The following is a 22477-nucleotide window of genomic DNA, read 5'->3' on the forward strand; positions in this document are numbered from 1 at the left end:
TCAGGCGGTGCTGATAAACAGGTCTGCCTGAGACAAATGAATGTGTTTGCTTCCCTGGCCAGCCCAGTCATCTGGCAAAGACAATGACGATACATTTTTATGTATTAGGCAAACAAAGCTAACAAGTGGGGAGGAGACAGTATGGTGACTACACCCAGCGGGAGAGAGAAGCTTGGGTCTGGGTTTTACTTTTCAAAGAATACACTGCAAAGATTTAGGGACAATCTACACGACAAAACCACGACAACCTACAGATGAAGCTGGCCGCTGCAGCCCTGTGATGAAGATGCTTTAAGCTGATGGGAGAAAGTTCTCCCACTACCTCTGCCAGAAGCGGTAACAATGTCTGATGGGAGAAGCTCTCCCACTGACATAGCGCTGTCTACACAGGGGGTTAAGGTTGGTATAACTATATCGCTCAGGGGTGTGGATTTTTCACCACCGAAGTAAGTGTGTAGTGTAGACCTATTGGTCTATCAAGATGAGGGGAGGGGGCTAAACTTCAAGTGATAAGCAATTGAATCAACTGAGGGCAAGTATACACTTAAAATGCTGCATGGGTGCAACTGCATCCATGCAGCTATGCTGAGGTAGCGCTTTAATGAAGATGCTCTAAGCAGACAGGAGACAGCTGTCGCATAGGCGTAATTAATCCACCTCCCCGAGGGGTGGTAGCTATGTCGGTGGGAGAAACTCTCCCGCAGACATAGTGCTGTGCACACAGCGGGTTAGGTTAGTATAACTACGTTGTTCAGGGTTGTGGATTTTTCACACCGCTGAGTGATAATAGTTATATCAATATAGGTCTGTAATGTAGACCAGATTGTATACAATATTACTGTATTATAGCAGGCTATTGCATGAGATCTTTTATTAATATCATTGTGAATTGTATGTATTAACACCTTATAAGGAATTATGAATACTTATTAATATTATACTGTACAGTCTATGACTCAAACAAGTATTCATAATTCCTTATGTTGTGTTAAGACATGCAACTAAATTAGTTATTTCTCTGAAATGTCCAGGAGAGGGCTGGACATTGCAGAACACAAGGTCTTGGGAAAATTTGGGACTGGAAGTGTGTTGGGGTCACCTTGCTGGTTGTAACCAAGGCTGGTGGAAGCCAGAGTGGGGCTGTAAGGCTGTAGACAGACTGCTGGGGTCACAGTTTCTGAACCAGGGTTGGCTGTATAGGGTGCCTGCATGTTTGTTGCAGACTGTGAGTGTTCCAGACTGGGAGCTACTGTAGCAAAGTATTGTGAGGCACTCAGGCACTCAGGGTTACTGGGTTAAGAGTTGATAACCGCTTCCTGGCTTGGAGTATACCATGAACTCCATGACATGGATATGACAAAAATAGCCACTGACCACAAAGAAAAGGACAACAAAAACATACTGGTGTTTTTCTCTGTAAATTACACATGTGGGAATGTCATTTAAACATTGCCTACAATGTATGATTAATCATGACCAACATTTCTGAAGCATGTGAAATTTAGATTTGGATTGGAATACTGTTTAGTATTCTGATATTCAAGTTATTAAAAATAACATGCCTAACTAGGACTGTATTAATGGAGACCTTTTGGAAACAAAAAAGCAGGTCTGTTACCATCAGCCCTTAAGATGGGAAATGCTTGAAAGTTTGTGAATAATTTGCCAGACTTATTGAACCACATTACATATGAAATCAAATCAATTTTATAGATGAAAAATACAATGTATTTTACCTTGTTTAAAAATATCACAGATCACTTTCTCCTGCTGTTTTAAGAAAAATCTAGTGTGATCAAATTTAACTGTGGCAAACCTCCAATTCACTGCGGCAAGTATGCCAAGATGCATCAACTCTTTTAGAACAGGAGTGGCTGTTGCTTCTAACAGATGGTATGCCTGGCACTGGCTTTCTGGTTAATACAAACAAACATACACAAGATAACACAATTTGGTTAAATATGCCACTGTTGGATAAAAGTACTCAAGTGTCTTGTAAAACAAAAAAGCATTATTTTCTTCAAGAGATCTGCAACATGAACTTCATTCTCTTCACATTAGTAATTCTAAATAACTTCTGGATGGCTGTTTAGTAACCCCTTATAAGGGAAGGCCTACACTTAAAACTCTCCAGTGATGCATCTGTGCCACTATAGCACTTAAATGAAGATGCTCTAAGCCGACAGGAGACCACTCTCCCATCTGTGCAATTAATCCACCTCCCTGAGAGGCGGTAGCGATGTCTGACGGGAGAAGCTCTCCCGCTGACATAGCACTGTCTACACCGGGGGTTAGGTTGGTATAACTGTTGTGAAAGTGACCACTCTCTTTACAATGGGTATGATAATCAAGGTGGGATAAGCTATTACCAGCAGGAGAGTGAGTTTGTGTGTGTGTGTTTGGGGGTGGGGGGTGAGAAAACCTGGATTTGTGCTGGAAATGGCCCACCTTGATTTTCATACACATTGTAAGGAGAGTGGTCACTTTGGATAAGCTATTACCAGCAGGAGAGTGAGTTTGTGTGTGTGTTTTTTTGAGAAAAAAAAAAAAAGTGGCGGGGGGGGTGAGAAAACCTGGATTTGTGCTGGAAATGGCCCACCTTGATTATCATACACATTGTAAAGAGAGTGGTCACTTTGGATGGGCTATTACCAGCAGGAGAGTGAGTTTGTGTGTAGGGGGGCGGAGGGTGAGAAAACCTGGATTTGTGCTGGAAATGGCCCAACTTGATTATCATACACATTGTAAGGAGAGTGATCACTTTAGATAAGCTATTACCAGCAGGAGAGTGGGCTGGGAGGAGGTATTGCTTCATGGTCTCTGTGTATATAATGTCTTCTGCAGTTTCCACAGTATGCATCCGGTGAAGTGAGCTGTAGCTCACGAAAGCTTATGCTCAAATAAATTGGTTAGTCTCTAAGGTGCCACAAGTACTCCTTTTCTTTTTGCGAATACAGACTAACACGGCTGTTACTCTGAAACCTATAGTTATACTGATGTAAGTCTGGAGTAGACCAGACTGAAGGCTCTTTCTACATGTAAAAGTTAAGTCAACATAGCTATGTCAGTGTAAAAAATCCACCCTTTGACCAATGTAGCTATATCAACTCCACTGCCAGGGTAGATGCAGCTATATTGATGAAAGAATACGTCGGTCAATGTAGTTACCATCATCTGGGGGCGGCAGTATTCCTATCTGAATAGAAAAAACCCTTTTGTTGGGTACTCACCCACAAAAGCTTATGCTCCAATACGTCTGTTAGTCTATAGTTAGTGCCACAGGACTCTTTGCCCCTTTTGTTGGTGTAGGCTGTATCTACATTACATGGCTGCGGTGGCATAGCTGTGCCAGCACAATCTCCATAACGTAGACGTACCTTCAGATATAACTGAGTTTTCATGACATCCAAGTAGGTGACAGCAACACAATAGTCTGAAGAACTCAAATAAACTGCTGATATTGAATTAACTGGAAGGCACGACCTGTTTCTCAATGGGATACCTAAATCTCTTGAGTATCAATTTTTTCTTTTATGTGCTTAACATTATAGTTGAGTTAATCGCATCATCAAGGTTAAAACTCTATTATCTCCCATGTTCAAGGGTTTATCATTTCATTTTTAAAATATCTCAAGCTGACAGGTAAGGTTGCCAGGCTGGGCTGCATTTCAGTTGCAGGCCTCACTACATTTGGTCATTTATGCCCTCATAATTATTAACTAATTAGTTAATATTTGTAAAGTACTTTGAAGATGTGGACCACTATGTAAGTGCTCATTCTCATCATCTCCAGTTCTTCATGCTTTGTCAGGATAGATCAGATGCTATACTGTTTTTGCTACTTGGTGTAATTTCATTCATTCATTCATTCATGAATCATTTTCTTTTTAAAGGGCTTAATATTTTCAGTAAGGTATCATAATGTATTGTTAATATTTCATTGTTGTTAAAATGTTTGTGTTTGTCTTTAAGTTCTCAATATTGGATATAGCTTATATCTGACTGAGAAACTCTTTTAATTCTTTCACGTATGATGCTACCATGGTGAAATATAGGAATTGTTATACAACAGTCTGCATGAGCATAAAGGTTCCCATATTGAATTTTTGCAGGATAAGAGCCGTAGAGAGCAGTGAATAAAATGGATATTGGTTTTGTATATATGGATATTATTTAATATAAAATTGCAATATTACAAAAAAATAAACAGACCATTCAAAACAAAATTCTATACCTGATGCTTGAATTTTGACTGAGATGCTGCCTTGATTCTCCTGTTCTGTTTTCTCTGTCAATGTAGCCTTACAAACAGCAGAACTGTCTTGCTTAAGAACTTCTGGACATTCTTTAATTTCCAGTGCTAAAACATTGGACGTAGATTATGTAAAATTATCACAAAACAAATCCACAGAATAAGTAAATTCTCTAACACATTCCTCCACTTGCTAATTAAACATTTCAAATTCAGGAGGCTCCTGTGCCACAGACCAATAATTGTATATTTTACTTTGGAAAAAGAAAGTGAAAATAATTTTCTTTATTTCCTCCAAGTTCCCACACTTCCTCGCTGCAGCCACATGATACATTGGTCAGATTATGTTTGCCAAAAAGTGGGTGCTCTCAGGTCTGAATGGAATCAGACACCTCCCCTATCCATACCCTATCCATATCCTGGCAAAGTTGAGAAACTGCTCGAAGCTGCTTCTATAGCCTATTGTTTGTATAAAGGAAGATTCCTACAGGAGCACTATGGCAGGGAAACTGCCGAGTGGAAGAGCATCTGAGAGCAGGAATTCAACTGGACAGGAAAGATCAGGAACACTGGAAATAGGGTAAGTAGGAGAAGGGCTGGAAACAGTTTACTTAAAAGAGGTCGTCCTCACTCCCTTCATCTTTACTTGTAGCTGCACCTCAGCATCGATCCCTTCTGTGTTTTTTTCTCTCTTTCTCCAATACAAATAAGAAGTCACAAGCTATCCTAAGGGTCCCCCAATATCTCTGTTCCCCTCTTCCTGGCAAAAGAGGAAGCAAGTGGCAGATTTGGAGCTAGCAGCCCCCACTTCTTGGCAAACTGGATCGATCCCTATCTCATATGGCTGCAGCTGTGAATATGAGACACTTGGGCAAAATAAAGAGGGAAAAGTAAAAAACCTTCCATCCCGCAAAGTTAAAAGCCAAAGTTCATATTCTACTGTCAAGGAGCCTACTGAATGAGAAAAGTTTATTAGGGTTCAAAATTATGCTAACCAATTACTTCTACTAGTTCTCTCCTAAATACTAATTGGGTTAAATAGTACATATAACTGGTGTCTATAAAAATAACCCACAACAGCACTTGTAATTTATTGGGAGACAGGAGGCCTTCCGCTAAAATTGGAACCATACTTTCAAAGGAATTGACATAAAATCTACATATGTTTGGATAGGCTAAACATTTATCAATCATCACTAACATACAACACTTGAGGATCACTGTCTACATTTACTTGTTTACACTATACTGAACTAAGCCTCTATCCATAGTACTACTCAGAGATGCAGTTCTAGTTAGAGTTCACTAGATGGTAACATAAGACCTTAGTTCATGTGTCCTGAGTTTGTACTTTTAGAACTGGGGTTATCAATTTCTCAAGATCTGCATATGTATCAACATAAAACAATAATAAATGGTTTTATTTTTAAAATTTTATTAAAATGTCTTGCATATTGTTTTTTTAATTATGTAAGGATACAATTAAAATCCATATTAATCTGTTACACAGCACCACTTCATGCTATTATAATTAGTGCTGCAACAGTGTTTATGTTACAAACTTATTTTCCAAGGGATATATAACTCAAGCATAATCTGTGTTGAAGCTCTGCTAACCAGGGTCTGGGTCCTGCAGTATTTTATTTTTTAGTGTGATTCTACTCTGAAAAGCGACTGACCTAACATTTCATTGTCTCTCAATGACTTCTGTAGCAAAGGTGGTCAATTTATAAGTAAAAGTTTTTTCTAAGTGCCAGTCCTGCATACTCAGTCTATGAGCTAAGTTTTCTTTTCGCAGATCATCAGCAGTGATAACAGATCTTCAAACCATATTCTGTCTTCACAGACAACTGTTCAGCCTCATTGCATCACTGGGTTTGCACAGGTGTAACTAATTGGAATAGTTCTGCTGGGATAAGAAGAAACAGAATATAGCTCCCTCTTAACTGCAGGACTAACAAGAGTAGTAAGCAATAGAAACTTACTTTTGTCACAAAAATCACCAGACTTGACTCAGAACATGTCAGGGGGAGCAGACAGTCTGAGTAAGAGGATACCATTTTCTTTTCAGAGTGGAACCAAACTTTAATGCACACTGTCTAAAAAAACAACTAAAAAGAAAAATACAAAATAAGTACCATGGATGAAATACTGGATCCACTGAAGTCAATGGGACCAGGATTTCATCCCATGTAATTAATTCTATTGACTTGAATGGAGTTATACTTGATTTACAGCAGTGTAAGAGAGCAGAATTAGACCTAAAATTACAGGACAGAATGGTTCACCTACCCTCTTTCTGCCTATCCAAATTAATTTTTTCCTCATTTTGGATGAACACATGTTTAGATCTTAGCATGATAAAACAGTTCAGAAGGTCAGAATCATCGTCACATTGTCTAGACTGTTTGAATGGTAGAGTCTTCTGGCTTTTTGTTGAGCTGTTTGGTTCAAAAGATCCTTCTTTACAGTTAAGTGAGTCAGACAAATCTTTCCTTTTCTTTTCTTGATATAAGAAATGCATTGGTCCTTCTGTCTCACTGTGCTGATTTTCCTGTCTTGTTAGCCATTCAACAGATGTATTTGCATCACATATGTTGACATGAGGTGCAGCTCCCAAATGTAATGGAGGGAATGGGCTCTTCTTTTCAGGTGAGAAATGAGAATTTGTTGTTTTGTCCCAGTGATATGCACTGACAGAAAGCAGTCCTTGATTAGTAAGGGAACTCTTCTCTTCAAGCCACCCTAAAAGATAAAATTAGTTTTCTCCATTGCAATTTTGATTACTCCTAATAGAATCTACTGTTCTGGATAGAATATATAACCCAAGAATGTTCTTGTCCAATCCAATTGAATAGAACTCTGCAGAGTTCTTTTCTGATTTTTTTCTTCTTCCTTACTTAGGTTGTTAGAATCCACTGCTGGCATGTTTGAACTGATATGTTATTCCCACATAAGAAATTCCAAAGTTGAGAAAACAGAAAGCTCCAAAGCCGTTATATCAACTCCGAAGTGAAGCTATACACAATTAACTTATAGATGGTGATAGATTTAATGCAACCTAGCATGATGGTTCTATCACCAATGCAGTCTGCCGTAGTGTCACTGACATTTTGAGAACTTGTTTGACTTTCCCTTTCAACCTTACATGAAAGAATGTAAAAGACGAGCCTGTGACAAGCTCAGAAATTAATAAAACACTAAATAAGCACAAGGTGAGTCTGCCCAGAGCAGTGGCTCCATATTAGAGGAAATCAAAGTTAAAGGTAAAAAAACTCTTACTTTTTACCTATGCTGGATCCACTGCTCTGGACAAAAACCATAACTCATGGAAAGCAAGCAGGGACCATAATCCTCTTCACCAAGTAAGGAAGGTAATAAAATAGCAAACAAATGAAAAACGGGTCACTAAAACGAAAGATCAGAGGTACCTGTGGATAAAGAATAAGGAGTGAGGGTGGGATTCACAAAGATACTTAGAAATCCAAGTCTCATTTTTAGGCACCACTGCGATCAAGAAAACTCTCACTTGGCCAGAACCTAACTCTGTACGTGCCCAAACTCACTAGGTGCTTTAATTAAACAATTCAATACTTAAATACTATTTGGCTATAGAAACAGTTACTGACTCTATAGCCTAGTGGTTAGGACAATCACCTGAGAGGTGGCAGAAGGAAGGGGGACTTAAACTGGGGTTGTCCCACATCCTATCCACTTGGCTAAAGATTGTAAGGGAGGTCCTGCTCCTCCTCTTCCATTTTGTTTCAGGTCCTGCATGCATCTTGGGTGGCTGAATGCCTATTTTCCTCCAGTTCATGGCTTGCTAGCACAGTTAGGTGCCTCCATGAAGCCTAGATTTAAGAGCCTATCTCTGAGAGAGGGGCAGGGCTTAGCGCATACCTCTCTGCTCAGTATCTCCCACTGGCTAGCTTAGGTGGCTCCTTGCCTTGTGTGCTGGCTTAGTGGACTGCAATCTATGGTGCCTCTCTCTCCTAATTAATTGTATAGGGACCGTAGGCACCTAACTCAGGCTTTAGGGATTGTAGTGTTCTTGTGATTTTTCTAGGATCCTGCTCCACAAAGGTGTTTAGGTTCCTAACTTCCACTGATTTGGTATTAGCATTAGAACTATGCTCTATTAGAGGACTTTCCCTCTCACTTACGTTCTCTTCTCCTAATATTTTCCTATTTTCTTCTGTTACTGATCCTTTACTAATCCTTTGATTACTGCAAAAAGGATGGACCAGAGACACTTGTAGGCTGATGGTATGAACTGATAGACCACTTTGTTGCACTATTTATGGGCCTACCAGCAGTGTTCCTCAAAAGGTGGCACACTGGGCTAGGTTGAACTTCTGTGCACACAGAAGGACCCTGGTGGAGAGAACCAGGCTTAACTTATCAGGTTTGAGTGAGAGGGAACAACTGATGGATTGGTGAGGGAAATGGTGCTCAACCTGGGTCCCCAATCCTGCAGTCTCCTGAGCAGACTGGTAGTAGAGTTGGGCTTGCAAAGGATGTTAAACCTCTCTCCTGGGGACCAAAGAAGCTAGAAACTGTGAGTAGTGGAGAGGATCCAGAAAACCATTTCCTGCTCTTGTAAAGAGGATGAGGAAAATTGTGAAATGGGATCAGCACCAATGATGAGGGTCCCTTGGGGCTACAGGACCATAGAAACCAGTTACTGTAACTCATGACGCCTTCTTAGCCTCTGCTACAGACTGTATTTCCATGCTAGAAGGCTCCGCAAGGTGCAGTAGTCTGGCTATGCCTTGCTAAAAAGTTCTGCAGCTCTGGATTAATAAGGACCCAGATCACTGCTGCTGTCAATGGGTGGAAGGAGTGGGCTCTTCCAAGTCCGACTGTAAGATGCTCTCACCAATGTTGGCAAGGAGGTGCTGGGAAGAGTGCGGAGCAAGAGGAATCCCTTCCCAATAGTTCTTCCTTCATGAGTGAATGATTTAGTAGGAAGGAGATGGGGCAGTTCAAACTTGAATCTATTCTCCAAAAAGAGCTCCAGCTGGTGGGAGGAGACAGCAAGGTGGGTGCTACTAAGCTGCTTCTTCACATGATGCTAGACAGGGGAAGCCAGTGGAAGTAGTTCTTTAGTCTACCCAAAGTTGCTGTTGTAACAGGAGCATTCGGTAAAACTGCTGCTAAAGGAATCCTCAGCAAGCTCCACGCTTCATAAAAGAGAATCTTTGCTGCAAGATGTTGGCCATTTCAAGAAGCCAAACAGAGACTAAAGAACCCAGGCTTATAGAGAGAGCAGAAAAGGAACTGCTGCTGTTCCAGCAGAGGTACAGAAATACTGGGGATAACATGGTCAGTTCAGCACACACATAAACTAGGGAACTATCAACCTAAGGGAAAAAAAATTCCTGTGAGATACCTGACCCCCCATTTCCTATCAACTGTATTGGGCAACAATACCCATAAGCTATGACTTTTGAATAGAACAGTGAGTGCTGTGTAGGAGAACACAAGAATGATCTAGAATGGATTCTATTGTACCTGTTACATGTTCTAGTTGAAGGGACATTATAAGGTTATGAATGCATGAGAAATATAATATACTGTACTAACTATTCAGTACAAGCATATGACAGCTTCATGATAAAAATCCCCATAATGATAAACTGTGTGTGAAATAGCAAGAAATTTGACTATGAATGTGGGTAACTGTGCTTAATGCAAGCGTTTGTAATATAAGAAAATAAAAAGGATGTGATTTGATGCATTTTAGAGCTGCAATTTCCCAAAATCCTAACCCTTTGTATTACTTCTGTATATTCATGTTAACAATACTGTAGCTAAATGCACTGCAATATGTTCTGTCTCTACAGAGCTGCCACAGCTAGGTGGTAGTGTTCTTCCATTTGAGTTGCACGCAAATAGCCTTACAAATCTGCATAGTGAATGAATCCATGCATAATATTGTATACTGATGAATCTTCACTATAATAGAAGCTGAGTTAACTAAAACAGGTCCCGTGCCACTGGCCTATCCTAGAAGAAGCTGGAACCATATAAGAGTCTGCTACATCAACATATTCTCTATTATGGTGATATTAATTAATAATAGTAATTAATAATACTTTGAAATTATTATATCCCTTTCAAAAGTTCTCCTGCCAGGTATTTCATTAGAAACATTAAGGGCCTGAAGTGGCTAATTTGTGCTTGCAACTACCATAATTCGCATATGCAATCATGGTAACCACAAATTAAATATGCAAGTGCACACATACTTTTATCCATGCAACTGACAATCTTAGCTTTTTGTAAATCAGAGTTTAGAGTAATAGTGCTGACTAATTTATGCTTTTCCGAGTTCTTTTCTTTTTGAGAATGAGAATTTTTCTGATTCCTTTCTTAGTTGGTGCTATGCTAGTATCCATCACTGAACTGCATGACGGATCTTCTGTTAAAAAAAGAAAAGGAGTACTTGTGGCACCTTAGAGACTAACCAATTTATTAGAGCATAAGCTTTCGTGAGCTACAGCTCACTTCCTCAGATGCATATCGTGGAAACTGCAGCAGGCTTTATATATACACAGAGAATATGAAACAATACCTACTCCCACCCCACTGTCCTGCTGGTAATAGCTTATCTAAAGTGATCATCAGGTGGGCCATTTCCAGCACAAATCCAGGTTCTCACCCTCCACCCCCCCACACACAAATTCACTCTCCTGCTGGTGATAGCCCATCCAAAGTGACAACTCTTTACACAATGTGCATGACAATCAAGTTGGGCTATTTCCTGCACAAATCCAGGTTTTCTCACATCCCCCCCACCTCACCCCCATACACACACAAACTCACTCTCCTGCTGGTAATAGCTCATCCAAACTGACCACTCTTCAAGTTTAAATCCAAGTTAAACCAGAACATCTGGGGGGGGGGAGGAAAAAACAAGAGGAAACAGGCTACCTTGCATAATGACTTAGCCACTCCCAGTCTCTATTTAAGCCTAAATTAATAGTATCCAATTTGCAAATGAATTCCAATTCAGCAGTTTCTCGCTGGAGTCTGGATTTGAAGTTTTTTTGTTTTAAGATAGCGACCTTCATGTCTGTGATTGTGTGACCAGAGAGATTGAAGTGTTCTCCGACTGGTTTATGAATGTTATAATTCTTGACATCTGATTTGTGTCCATTTATTCTTTTACGTAGAGACTGTCCAGTTTGACCAATGTATATGGCAGAGGGGCATTGCTGGCACATGATGGCATATATCACATTGGTGGATGTGCAGCCACTATCAGAGTCTCGTTCACCTGCACATCCACCAATGTGATATATGCCATCATGTGCCAGCAATGCCCCTCTGCCATTTACATTGGTCAAACTGGACAGTCTCTACGTAAAAGAATAAATGGACACAAATCAGATGTCAAGAATTATAACATTCATAAACCAGTCGGAGAACACTTCAATCTCTCTGGTCACGCAATCACAGACATGAAGGTCGCTATCTTAAAACAAAAAAACTTCAAATCCAGACTCCAGCGAGAAACTGCTGAATTGGAATTCATTTGCAAATTGGATACTATTAATTTAGGCTTAAATAGAGACTGGGAGTGGCTAAGTCATTATGCAAGGTAGCCTATTTCCCCTTGTTTTTTCCTACACCCCCCCCCCCCCAGATGTTCTGGTTTAACTTGGATTTAAACTTGGAGAGTGGTCAGTTTGGATGAGCTATTACCAGCAGGAGAGTGAGTTTGTGTGTGTATGGGGGTGGGGGGGTGAGAAAACCTGGATTTGTGCTGGAAATGGCCCACCTTGATTATCATGCACATTGTGTAAAGAGTTGTCACTTTGGATGGGCTATCACCAGCAGGAGAGTGAATTTGTGTGTGGGGGGGTGGATGGTGAGAAAACCTGGATTTGTGCTGGAAATGGCCCACCTGATGATCACTTTAGATAAGCTATTACCAGCAGGACAGTGGGGTGGGAGTAGGTATTGTTTCATATTCTCTGTGTATATATAAAGCCTGCTGCAGTTTCCACGATATGCATCTGAGGAAGTGAGCTGTAGCTCACGAAAGCTTATGCTCTAATAAATTGGTTAGTCTCTAAGGTGCCACAAGTACTCCTTTTCTTTTTGCGAATACAGACTAACACGGCTGTTACTCTGAAACCTGTCTGTTAAAAAAGATCTCCTTGCCATTCTTGTCGTTGAACTTTTCTATCAAAAACAAATATACTTACTTTCTAACTGAAATTGTGTAATTTGTGAGAATACTTCCTCTTCAGTAGAAAACAGGCTATTTGCACTACCCAAATCAGTGCTTAGTTGCTCCAAAGAATCTGGTAATACCAGATTTAGTCCTGAATGAATCCACCAGTCTGATTTTAATGGGCTAAACACTGGAGCTTCCACATGGACAGACATAATCTTTTTCAGTTCTGTAACTGTATGATGTTGAAATGTAGGTTCAACAGTCTGATTCTCTATAAAAAACAAGACAAAAACTACTATTAATGGACTAGAAACATGAGAGAAGAACATTTTTGACAGTAAAATCACAAAAAAATATTCATGACTTATGTATATCCCTTGGTATATCTTTCCATAACTAATTCAGTATCAGCACTTGCCTGAACAGCAAAGAAAGAAACATTTACATAGCTTAGTAAGATGTAAATTTTTTCACCTTGTTTTTTGTGTTCAATTCCCCAGCTGTAATTATATCTCTACTCTGTTGATATAAACCTGCATTACCTGGATTACAAATGATTCGAGATTTATTCATTATCTATGAGTTTACCTTCCATGCTTGCAAGCATCTATTATAATGATTATCTGAAAACTCTAAATAGTAAATAGACTATTTTACAAATGAGGATGTAACTCACTTATCTCACAGAAGTCTTTTGGTGTTGTTTCTTAACACTAACTGTTGGGGTCAGAAATAATTTATGACTTAGTTGTTTTTGGTTCCATATTCCACTTCCTAATGTGTGCGTTTGGCATTGGAAACTTATCACTTAGTTCTCCATGAATATGATTCCACTAAGGAATTTATTAGTATGGATTTTTAAAAATTATTTGAAGATAAGAACATACTCTATAATGAAAATTAATATTTCAACAGAGCTTGTTTAAAGTTAGGTTTTGTTACTGAGTTTTAGAAATTACTATACCCATTAAAATAATTATCAGGAGGTGAACTGAAGATTTTCAAACTGGGGGAAAGCTGTCATTATATACAAACTACCACTGTGGAAAGACAAACTAGTTATCTGCCTTACAAGAAGATTTATATAGAGGAAAAAATCAAACATCCCACCTTAGATGAATTGGGATATATTTTTAGTGTGCAAACAGGAGCAATATTCGCACGTTCCTTGCATTCTACATTCATTTTATCAACATTGAAAATGTATCATCAAATATCTGCATTGTATTTCTTCAAGCACTTCCCAGATTAATTTCTATGTTGCTGTAATATTTCACATACAGCTCTTCTATATCAGTTCAATATATCGGAATTCATACTTCCTTACCTTCAAGCAAAAGAGAGTTCACAGCATTTTGGTATTTTTCTGACTGCCACACCAGGCACTCTAAGTTCTTCTTAGTTGACTCTGTAAGCAGAATACTAAAACAAAGAAACAGAAAATGAGACACGTGGTAAGAAGCTTAAATCATAGCTTTAGATTTTCAAACCAACACATTTAGAGAAAGTAATTTTGCAAAAGTATTTACTTTCTCTCCAATCTTCTACTTTCTCTTATTGACTCATTTGGGAAAATCTTTCCTCCTCATCTGTGGGTGCAGTGGGCTTTCTGGCTGCAGGACCAATGTGGTTCCACTCCTCAAAGAGGGGAAAAGATTAGGGGTATATATACCCTTTGAATGGCCTGGAGGCAAGCAAGGGGAAGCTAGTGGTAGGGAGGGAGACTAGAGGTCCCCTGTCAAGAGGATGCTTTAGTCCTTCCATGTCTGTGGAGGGAGGATATTAAGATTGTGAAGGGTACTCACTCTAGCAAATATAATAGAGAAGCAGCCATGGAACAGCCCTGCTGATACTTCTGTCGCCTCATGGATATCCCCAGCACTCGGCCAATGTACTCACTGCGTGCTTCTCTGCTGAGGACTTTGGAGGATTCACTGCCATGGAGGTATGAGTCCTCACCTTCCCCAAGGAGGAAGCTGGATCTTCAGGATATTAAGCCTCCTTACAGGAGGACAGCCTTAAAGCAACTCTCTTGGTCTTTTCAAGCTCCATGCACTGAGACCATGCACAGGGTGTATTCCCTGGAGTAATGTTTCTCTCCAAGGCAAAGCACACAATGGACAAAACCATCGGCAATGAACATCTCACAGAATGAGGCCATAAATTAACAGAATCCAATGAAGCTAGTTTTGCACTAATTTGGAGGAGGTTGTACCAGTTGTAGTCTCATTAAACTTTTACTTACCTGTTACCAACAGGAGAAATAGGTTCTGCCTGAAGTCCTGCATGAAGTGAATTCACATGTGATTTTTGTGGTCTGCATGGCGGAGTTAGCGGTATTTCTACTTCATATTGAGGATATAAAGCGTAACTAACTGGGAATTGCAGAAAAATGACACCACATTTCACAAAAAAGTGAAAGAAATGTAAATATGTATGTATAACTGACACCAGTTACATTTTGTGTTTCAAATTTATTATGACGCTTTTATGTTTTATCACTTGAGCAATAAAGACCAAATTGTGGTACTTTAATATCTAGACAACAGGGGTAATAGTAATGCATAAGTCACACTTTTTTACTGCTTTTCTATGTGATTCTGGGAATCTCTGCACATCTAGCCAACCATTCAGAATTTAAAATCACCAGCTATTATTTTGGGGCATTTTTTAAAATTAAATGTTGATCAGCTGTGGCCCAGTTATGTAGCTCTTACATAGATGGAATGGCTCTTTCAAATTATATTTGTGATGGTTCTAATATCAATACGAAACCAGCAAGTCTGCAACTCAGATACCTCAAACTCTGAGGGAGTCAATTATTGTTTCATATGCAAATAAAATTCAGTGTTACTTACAGTCCTAGTCTTGTAAATGCTTGTCACAGAAGACGACCACTGAAATCAATTCCATTTCAATTGATGTTCCATATGCAGAGCACTTGCAAGATTAGACCGTATATTTTTAACCAGCTATGCAAACAAGATTGCGGAGTCAAAGCAATCTCTTGTAGGTCACATTTACTGCCCTATTTTTTACAGTAAAATGAATTTCAGACATGCTTACTGATTTTTCTAGCTTACAAGGAACTTGTTTCTTTGGTTGTTTTTTTTTTCTTTATTTTTTTAACTGTAATTTTTTTTACTAAGCTAAAAGCTAGTTACAAACAAAGCTAGCCAAGTGCAAGCGGTAAGGATGTTCCATGCAGGTCTGTCTTGCAGTCACAGGTGGTAAAAACCTGAAGAACAACTGGCCTCACTCTGCCCTTTATGTTCTCAGGAGGGGTGAGAGGCTAGGGTGCGAGCTCACTCTGGGCACAAGTGCATCCCACCTGACATCTCTGGCCATAGATTCTGATCTCAGATGCACAGGATATGTGTGCATCAAATAATGGAACACATATGGATAATCAAAGAATAACAGTTCTTAAAAACTGCCACTGGATTTGCTTATATAGCACTTCCTACCTGCCTCACTGCATTCCAGTGGATTTCTGTTTTGATTGAAACAAACCTCTTCCATTGTGGGACAGTATTTTGAAATTTCTATTTCATTTGTAATATTTGCAGTAATATCTGAAAAGAGATAAAAAGGTGCCACAAATGATAACCATTTTATTTCCTTTTTTCCCTCAAAGCTGTTTCTTACACAATGTTTTGTTTCTGTATTTATTCATCCCCCGTTATCATTTTGAATTTATCAATACAAAGTACTGCAGTTACCATCAGTTACCATGCAAACAGCAGAAGGTGTTCATAAGACCATAACAATTGCCATATGTGATCAGGCCAGTGGTCCATCTAGTCCAATATCCTGTCTCTCACAGTGATTAGTACCAGCTGCTTCAGAAGAAGATGCAAGAAACCCTGTATTAGCTAGATGTGAAATAATCTGTCCTTAGGGAAAGTTTCCTCCTAACTTATGGAACACCGCTCCCATGGGTGGCTTGTCAGCAGCTGGGATCAAACAGATGACTTCTGGACCTAAATACATGAGCCTCTACTGCCTGAGCTTAAAAAACCCCCTTTTTAATTCTCTCATTTGCCAAAATGAATAAATAGTCATTTTTTTCTGGCCAAATTGAGACCTCGGCCACAGTCTCCACGGCTGCACAGGTAAGTTACTGATTACAAGCACAGATTTAAAAACTGAGCAGTGTCACTGAAAATGTAACACTAATCCTGCAAAGCCAGAGCGTTTCTGATGTTTCCAAAACTCTTCTTTTTTAATATTTACTATTTGACTTTGAATATTCTTGTTATCCATATAAATATCTAATCCTTTTTGGAAACTTGCTAAGATCTTGGCCTAAATTATACCCCATGACAATAAGTATCACAGGTTAACTGTATTTTGTGTGAAAAATGATTTATTTTATCAGCTTTGTATGTCACTTTTCAATTTCACTGAATGTCCATTTGTTCTTTTATTTAGAGAAAAAAGCTAATGCTTTAAAATTCTAGACAGATGTTGTTGATTCCTGGTAAAGGGCTTCTTTGAGAGAGAGAGAGAGTGAGAGTTCCCTCCCTGTCCTGCCCTAGCTTCCCAGGGCTGAAAATAGCTGTACTGACCTACCAAATCACAGCAGATACATATCATCCCATCCAGGGATATATGAAAAGCTGCTCTGCTTTGGATACAAGAGGAAGGATATAAGATGTGCAGTGGGAATCCTGGGAAATAGCAGGTTCATGAAAGAGTTTACCCTGGTCTGTGTTTAAATTGTTAATCATGTTATTCAGTTCATGGAAACATTTGATAGACATGTGGGAAGAATATTGGACGTTGGCAGGGTTGTAGTGTTTTTTCTGAGCCACTAGAAGCCTCAGAAACACAAACATTGCGGAAGGGTATTTTACTAATTTTTGTTTTTTGCTTAGATGTGTTCTGATGCTCATCTCAGGCTTTCCATAATGTTTTGAAGGAGAACTCTAATATGCATACTAAGTCATAATAACAATACTTAGCACTCATGAAGTGTATAAGAATTGAGATTACATTTTAACATGCATTGACAACAGTTTGCTATATACATTTGTACTGTGAAAGTGCTGCCATCACTATTTATTATTTTGTTTCCCTGGTCTAATGCTTTAGATATTGATTTTTCTTTTACTCGTTTGTATGTACAATTGTGAAAATTACAATTAGTTTACAAACATAGAAAATCCAATGTTTATAGCAATAACATAGTTTATTTGTGTTTGGTAGATTCTACAATGCACTATTACATACAAAAAATTGCATTAAAAGAATGTTGTTTAGATTGCAAGTCAAGGACTGAAAAGTTAGGAAATTCCAGATTTATGGTTACTTGTACAACTGTAATTCTATCCCTTTGTGAATCAACCCTGTGCACTGAATAAGGCAGTGATTCTGTGGGAATAAAACAGCATGAGATTATGTAATTTGACAGTACTTGTACTATAATACATACACAAAATTAAATTGCCCAGGTAACCTTAATTTTGGTATTTCCTAACTTTCAAGTTCTTGACTTTGCAACCTTAATAACTTTCTTTAAATGTTGTATTTATATTAGTTTTTAACTTCACGCAGTTCTTTTTCATTTTTGTGGGTTATTTCTTAGAGTTATTTTTTAAAGGAAAAAGATGAAAAAATAATTCTATTATGTACAACTGAGGCATCCCCATGTCACGAGCAGGGTTTGACTCCTGGACCTTCAGCACTGTAACACAAGCTACTACCACTGGAGCTAAAGGACTAAGGCCTAACTAGGTTAACTGGCAGCAGGAGAAAGCTGTTAACCAAGAAAGTGATGGACCACTGGGTTTTGTGGGTAGTGGTAGGGGGAACCCAGCTGGCTCTTTCTCTCCATGGTATGAGATTAGGACGCCTGAACCCATATGGTATTCTTGGAAGATGGGGAGAAAATGGATCACTGGTCAAGTGCTGGGGGTTGCTCTGGGAGAAGCTGGCCTAGCTCTCTTTCCTGTCAATCAAGAGGTGGTGGGTTTCTGCCCCATGCGACACATACAGCTCTGGGGTCATGGACCAGGTCTAGAGGGATATGGAGCCCAGCCCATCTCTTACTTCCACTCCATCGCTACAGTTGCTTTGGTACTCACAGTACAGTATCATCTGCCACTGCTACTTTGGCAGCCTACAGAATATTTGTATTTTTAGTGAGTATTTGGCAGGGTGCCAAAAATTTCCTGAGGAACAAAAGAGAACAAAATAAGGATTTTTAAAAGTTTAATAGAAAAATGCAAATGGCGTTTCATGGGATAAAGAAAAGGCACTTCAGCAGGGGAATAACTCTCAGGCTACTGAATATCAAAGGTCTGCTGCTAACAATGGAGGTGGGAGAACTTCTCAAAGAAAAGGTCATAAGAATATTCTGAAATAGAGATGGTAGCCAAAGTAAATACAGAGGCTGTTACCAGCTCCCCCTGTGATGTTGTGGACAACTTATATGGAGTGACTGTACTGCATGAATTATCGGAAACTACTCTGGGATGTCTAAAAAATTCATCTTAGCTTGGTTAACCTATTCAGTTATTGTCATTAGATTCACTCTTCCACCTCAATAACAATATCTCCTTCTGAAATAACACGGGCCTGAATTGAGGTATACAGTATGTAAGAGATCACTTCCTTCTGGCTGCTTACAGGAAACTTTAATACTTTGAAATTTGACATGCCAAACTTGTTCCATAATTTCATACAATAATGGGCCTCATTCTCATCTGATTTATACTAGTCTGAATCAGTAGTAATTGAAGTGAAGATAATGGAGTTAAAAAGATAATGGTGTGAAATCTGTGCAAATGAGAGGAGAATTGGGCCCAACGTATCAAGAAAATAATTCTCACCTTTGATTTGCTTTTCACTCCTACTTTCATCTGCTATAATTTCTGGTGCTAATTTTAACAACTCTTTCAGTTCCAAGCACGATGGAATCTCAACTTTCTGTCTGAAGTTTGTTGTCTTCTTGGATTCTAATTCAACAGGCAGCATTAATGACTGAAAAAATAATAAATACAGTATACTGAGATAGGTAAGGTTTAAATTTGTGATTTTTTGCTTTTACTATTTAATTTTGATTTTTTTAGTTTTAAATAGTTTGCAGAAATTTAGACTAAGACTGTCTTAAGAGTAGAAAGAGGGCTCAATTCATGGGAAAAAGAAATCAAACTAAAATAAATGACTTATATTCACAGAAAAAAAGTCCAAGTCAAGCGTGGTACTGGTGTAAAAATAACTGGAGGAACTGATTAGTGCTACAGGCAGTGCTGACATGATGCCTGCTCTTGTTCGTATGGTGTCAGAGAGGGACTATACCCTCACTCTCCCTTTGCACCATGGTTTGGCTGTGCTGAAAAAGCACTAGATATAAATACTTGAATTAGGTTTAATTAGTCCTGCTACTCAGCATGCTCCCTGACTACTTCCTTCACTCCTTCAGTGATGCATCTACTCTGCCCTCCCCAGTGCCATTCTGCCTCTGCAGAGACATAATGTGCCTCGAAGTGTAAGAAATATTATTTTTAAAGTGTTGCAAAACTGAGCATAATAGTAAAAAAGACACTTACCTGAACCTTCTCTTCCCCCCTCCACCCACCCATCCAAGACATACACACAAAGGCTAGATCCTTCTCCACTTGGTTTCCACTTTTGATCTGATGTCACCAATCTAGCATGTGCTGGTGCATCTGACCATATCAGAAATAGACACCAAAACTGGAGCTTCCCATCACAGGCCTCCAAGAAAACAAAACCAAAAAACCTGATTTAAACTAATACTCTTTTTTAAAAATCTTGGCTAATGGAGGCATTTGGCACATTTTGCAAAAATTAAGGGAATTCTGTTTAAGTGACTTACAAGTCACTTTTAAGTCAGAAGACAATTACGTATATTGATAAGTGTATTAGGCAAGCAGTCACTAAAATCACTGGGATGAAACTTATTTATAATACCTCCTCATCGTTTAAAGACATTCGACAAAAAATTTCCTTAGCTACATGTAGTTCTTTTTCATTTTCGTGTGTCTCTGCATTGCTTTGGAAAGTCAAACATTCCCTATAAAAGATCAGCAAAATAGCACAAGTGACTTCTCTTTAATTTGTTGTTTTATATTCATGATGCAAAGTTTTAATAGTAACCTTGATGACAATACATGTCAGAAAAATTATTAAAAACCTACAATTTTCTAGGAAAACAATTCTAAGGCATGCTGTAATAATTTGAACATTAAACTGACATGATACCTGTTCATCGTACTTTCCAAGAATTGCTACTTTTAGGATAGACCAGTTTTAGAATTAATCATTGTCACAACATTCAAACTCCCCAGTCATTTGAAATTGCTTTACATTGCAGGATTGTAGAATCTCATTTTCTTACCAAAATACGTTTTTCTGATATATGAAGAGCTTTTATGATTTTGTACAAATCAAAATTTCTTGAATCCTTCAGTTTTTATAAACTTTTACTTTTCTTTCTGTGAATCACTGTGTATGTATTAATGCAATGAAATAAGACAAAGTCTGTTTAATATTAAATAAAATTAAAATCTAAAAATGTTCTTCAAAGGCGAACTGATAGGCTTTTAAATACAAAAGAAATAAAAAGGAAGAACTAGATTAACACTTGCTCTGTGAAGGAGTGCAGGAAGAAGGAGAGAGTGCATAGAGTCACTTCCCAGTGCCTTGTCCCCCATGTCTTTAAAGGCTTTATGATTGTAAAATGCACTATTGTTCAGGGAGTACACTTCCTCGCCAACTCTGGGGCACCACTACCTCTCAGAAATAATAATTTTGATTTAAGAGTATAAATTACTAAAGCCCAAATCCTGAGATTTTTATTTCGTTTTAATTTCAGTGGAAGTATGCCTGAGTAAAGGATGGCTCTCCTTTGTGGATAATTCTCCCCAACTGTTCCATGGAGGAAGCATTGTTCCCCAGCTGGAGCAAGCTGCTCGGACTGCCAGCAAACGGTATGGATCAGTAGGAGGCCAGTACCATTCACATGAAGTCTGCATGCCTTCATACCAGTTCTTGGCCTCCAGTTACCACCCTCCTCCTTTGCTTTCTACATTTTTGGCAGCATATTTCCAGTGGAGACAGTAGAAAAAGAAACTGACCTCTCACACAATCTGAGTGTCACATTTAGGAGCTCAGCCAAGGACAAGAGACAGGATAATGCTGAAAACTCCTCCCAGTCAGCATTGGAGGGAGAAGGAAAAAGGAACACATATAAACACAAACACTTTAAGGGCGAGGGCATCTAGTAACTGAGGCCAGGATCACTCTCTCCGGCTGTTGGGGATGAATTCCTCCCCAGAGGAAGAACCTCTACTTTATTTATGGAGGGGTTTTTATTAATCCTTACTTCTAGAGCATCATTTAAAAAATAAACAGCAGAAATGTCCAAATGTATGTTTCATATAGTCAGTGTGAACCAGTATAAATGGATCTGCTTATATAATAAGATTAGTAAATGTTATGAATCAGACATGAATTATGGTGGCTATTGGATTACATTCCATACAAATGAAAGATGAATTGTAACTAAACTGAACATACTTTTAGAGATTGTACTCTCAGATATAAATACAGGAGTCCTTAACTCTATAAAATAAAATACTGTAGCTAATTGTACAATATATGTATTAGTATGGTATACATATACTTATATGTATATATTGGTGGTATACTATTACTATAAGATGCTTAAAATCCAGCAATTCAGTACACTATTGGAAAGATTTTATAAAGACTGAGGGCCCAATATGACTGAGATATGCATATTATTATATTATCTGGAACTAAAAAAAAAGGATTGAATTCCTCTTGCCCAACAGAGATGTGTGTGTGTCATGAATAAGGCGGTGATTTAGTCATGGAGGTCATGGATTCCGGCAGCTGCGTGAGGCAGAGGAGACTCTCACAGCTGGGAGCTGCCAGCGGAGGGGGACCCTGGAGCTCGGAGCCCCTGGAGCTCCCAGCCTACTTGGAGCTGCCGAGGCTTCTCATTTTATCATGGATATTTTTAGTAAAAGTCAGGGACAGGT

The 22477-nt window shown here is 38.8% G+C and overlaps 1 protein-coding gene across 1 annotated transcript in view; it reads right to left on the reverse strand.

The window, feature by feature from the left end:
- Window positions 1-22477, reverse strand: part of SHOC1 (shortage in chiasmata 1) — a gene marked incomplete at its 5' end in the record, with an annotated part of 149084 nt that overhangs the window by 51291 nt on the left and 75316 nt on the right. The window contains 7 exons of the mRNA XM_084628159.1: window positions 1737-1913; window positions 4235-4360; window positions 12469-12711; window positions 13768-13862; window positions 14686-14815; window positions 15908-16015; window positions 19277-19402. Of these exons, the coding sequence (XP_084484285.1) occupies window positions 1737-1913; window positions 4235-4360; window positions 12469-12711; window positions 13768-13862; window positions 14686-14815; window positions 15908-16015; window positions 19277-19402 (1005 nt within the window). The remainder of the gene's footprint in view (window positions 1-1736; window positions 1914-4234; window positions 4361-12468; window positions 12712-13767; window positions 13863-14685; window positions 14816-15907; window positions 16016-19276; window positions 19403-22477) is intronic.

Source organism: Lepidochelys olivacea (genome assembly GCF_965140295.1).
Source record: "Lepidochelys olivacea isolate rLepOli2 genome assembly, chromosome: 5".
In the NCBI taxonomy this organism is placed as follows: Eukaryota; Metazoa; Chordata; order Testudines; family Cheloniidae; genus Lepidochelys; species Lepidochelys olivacea.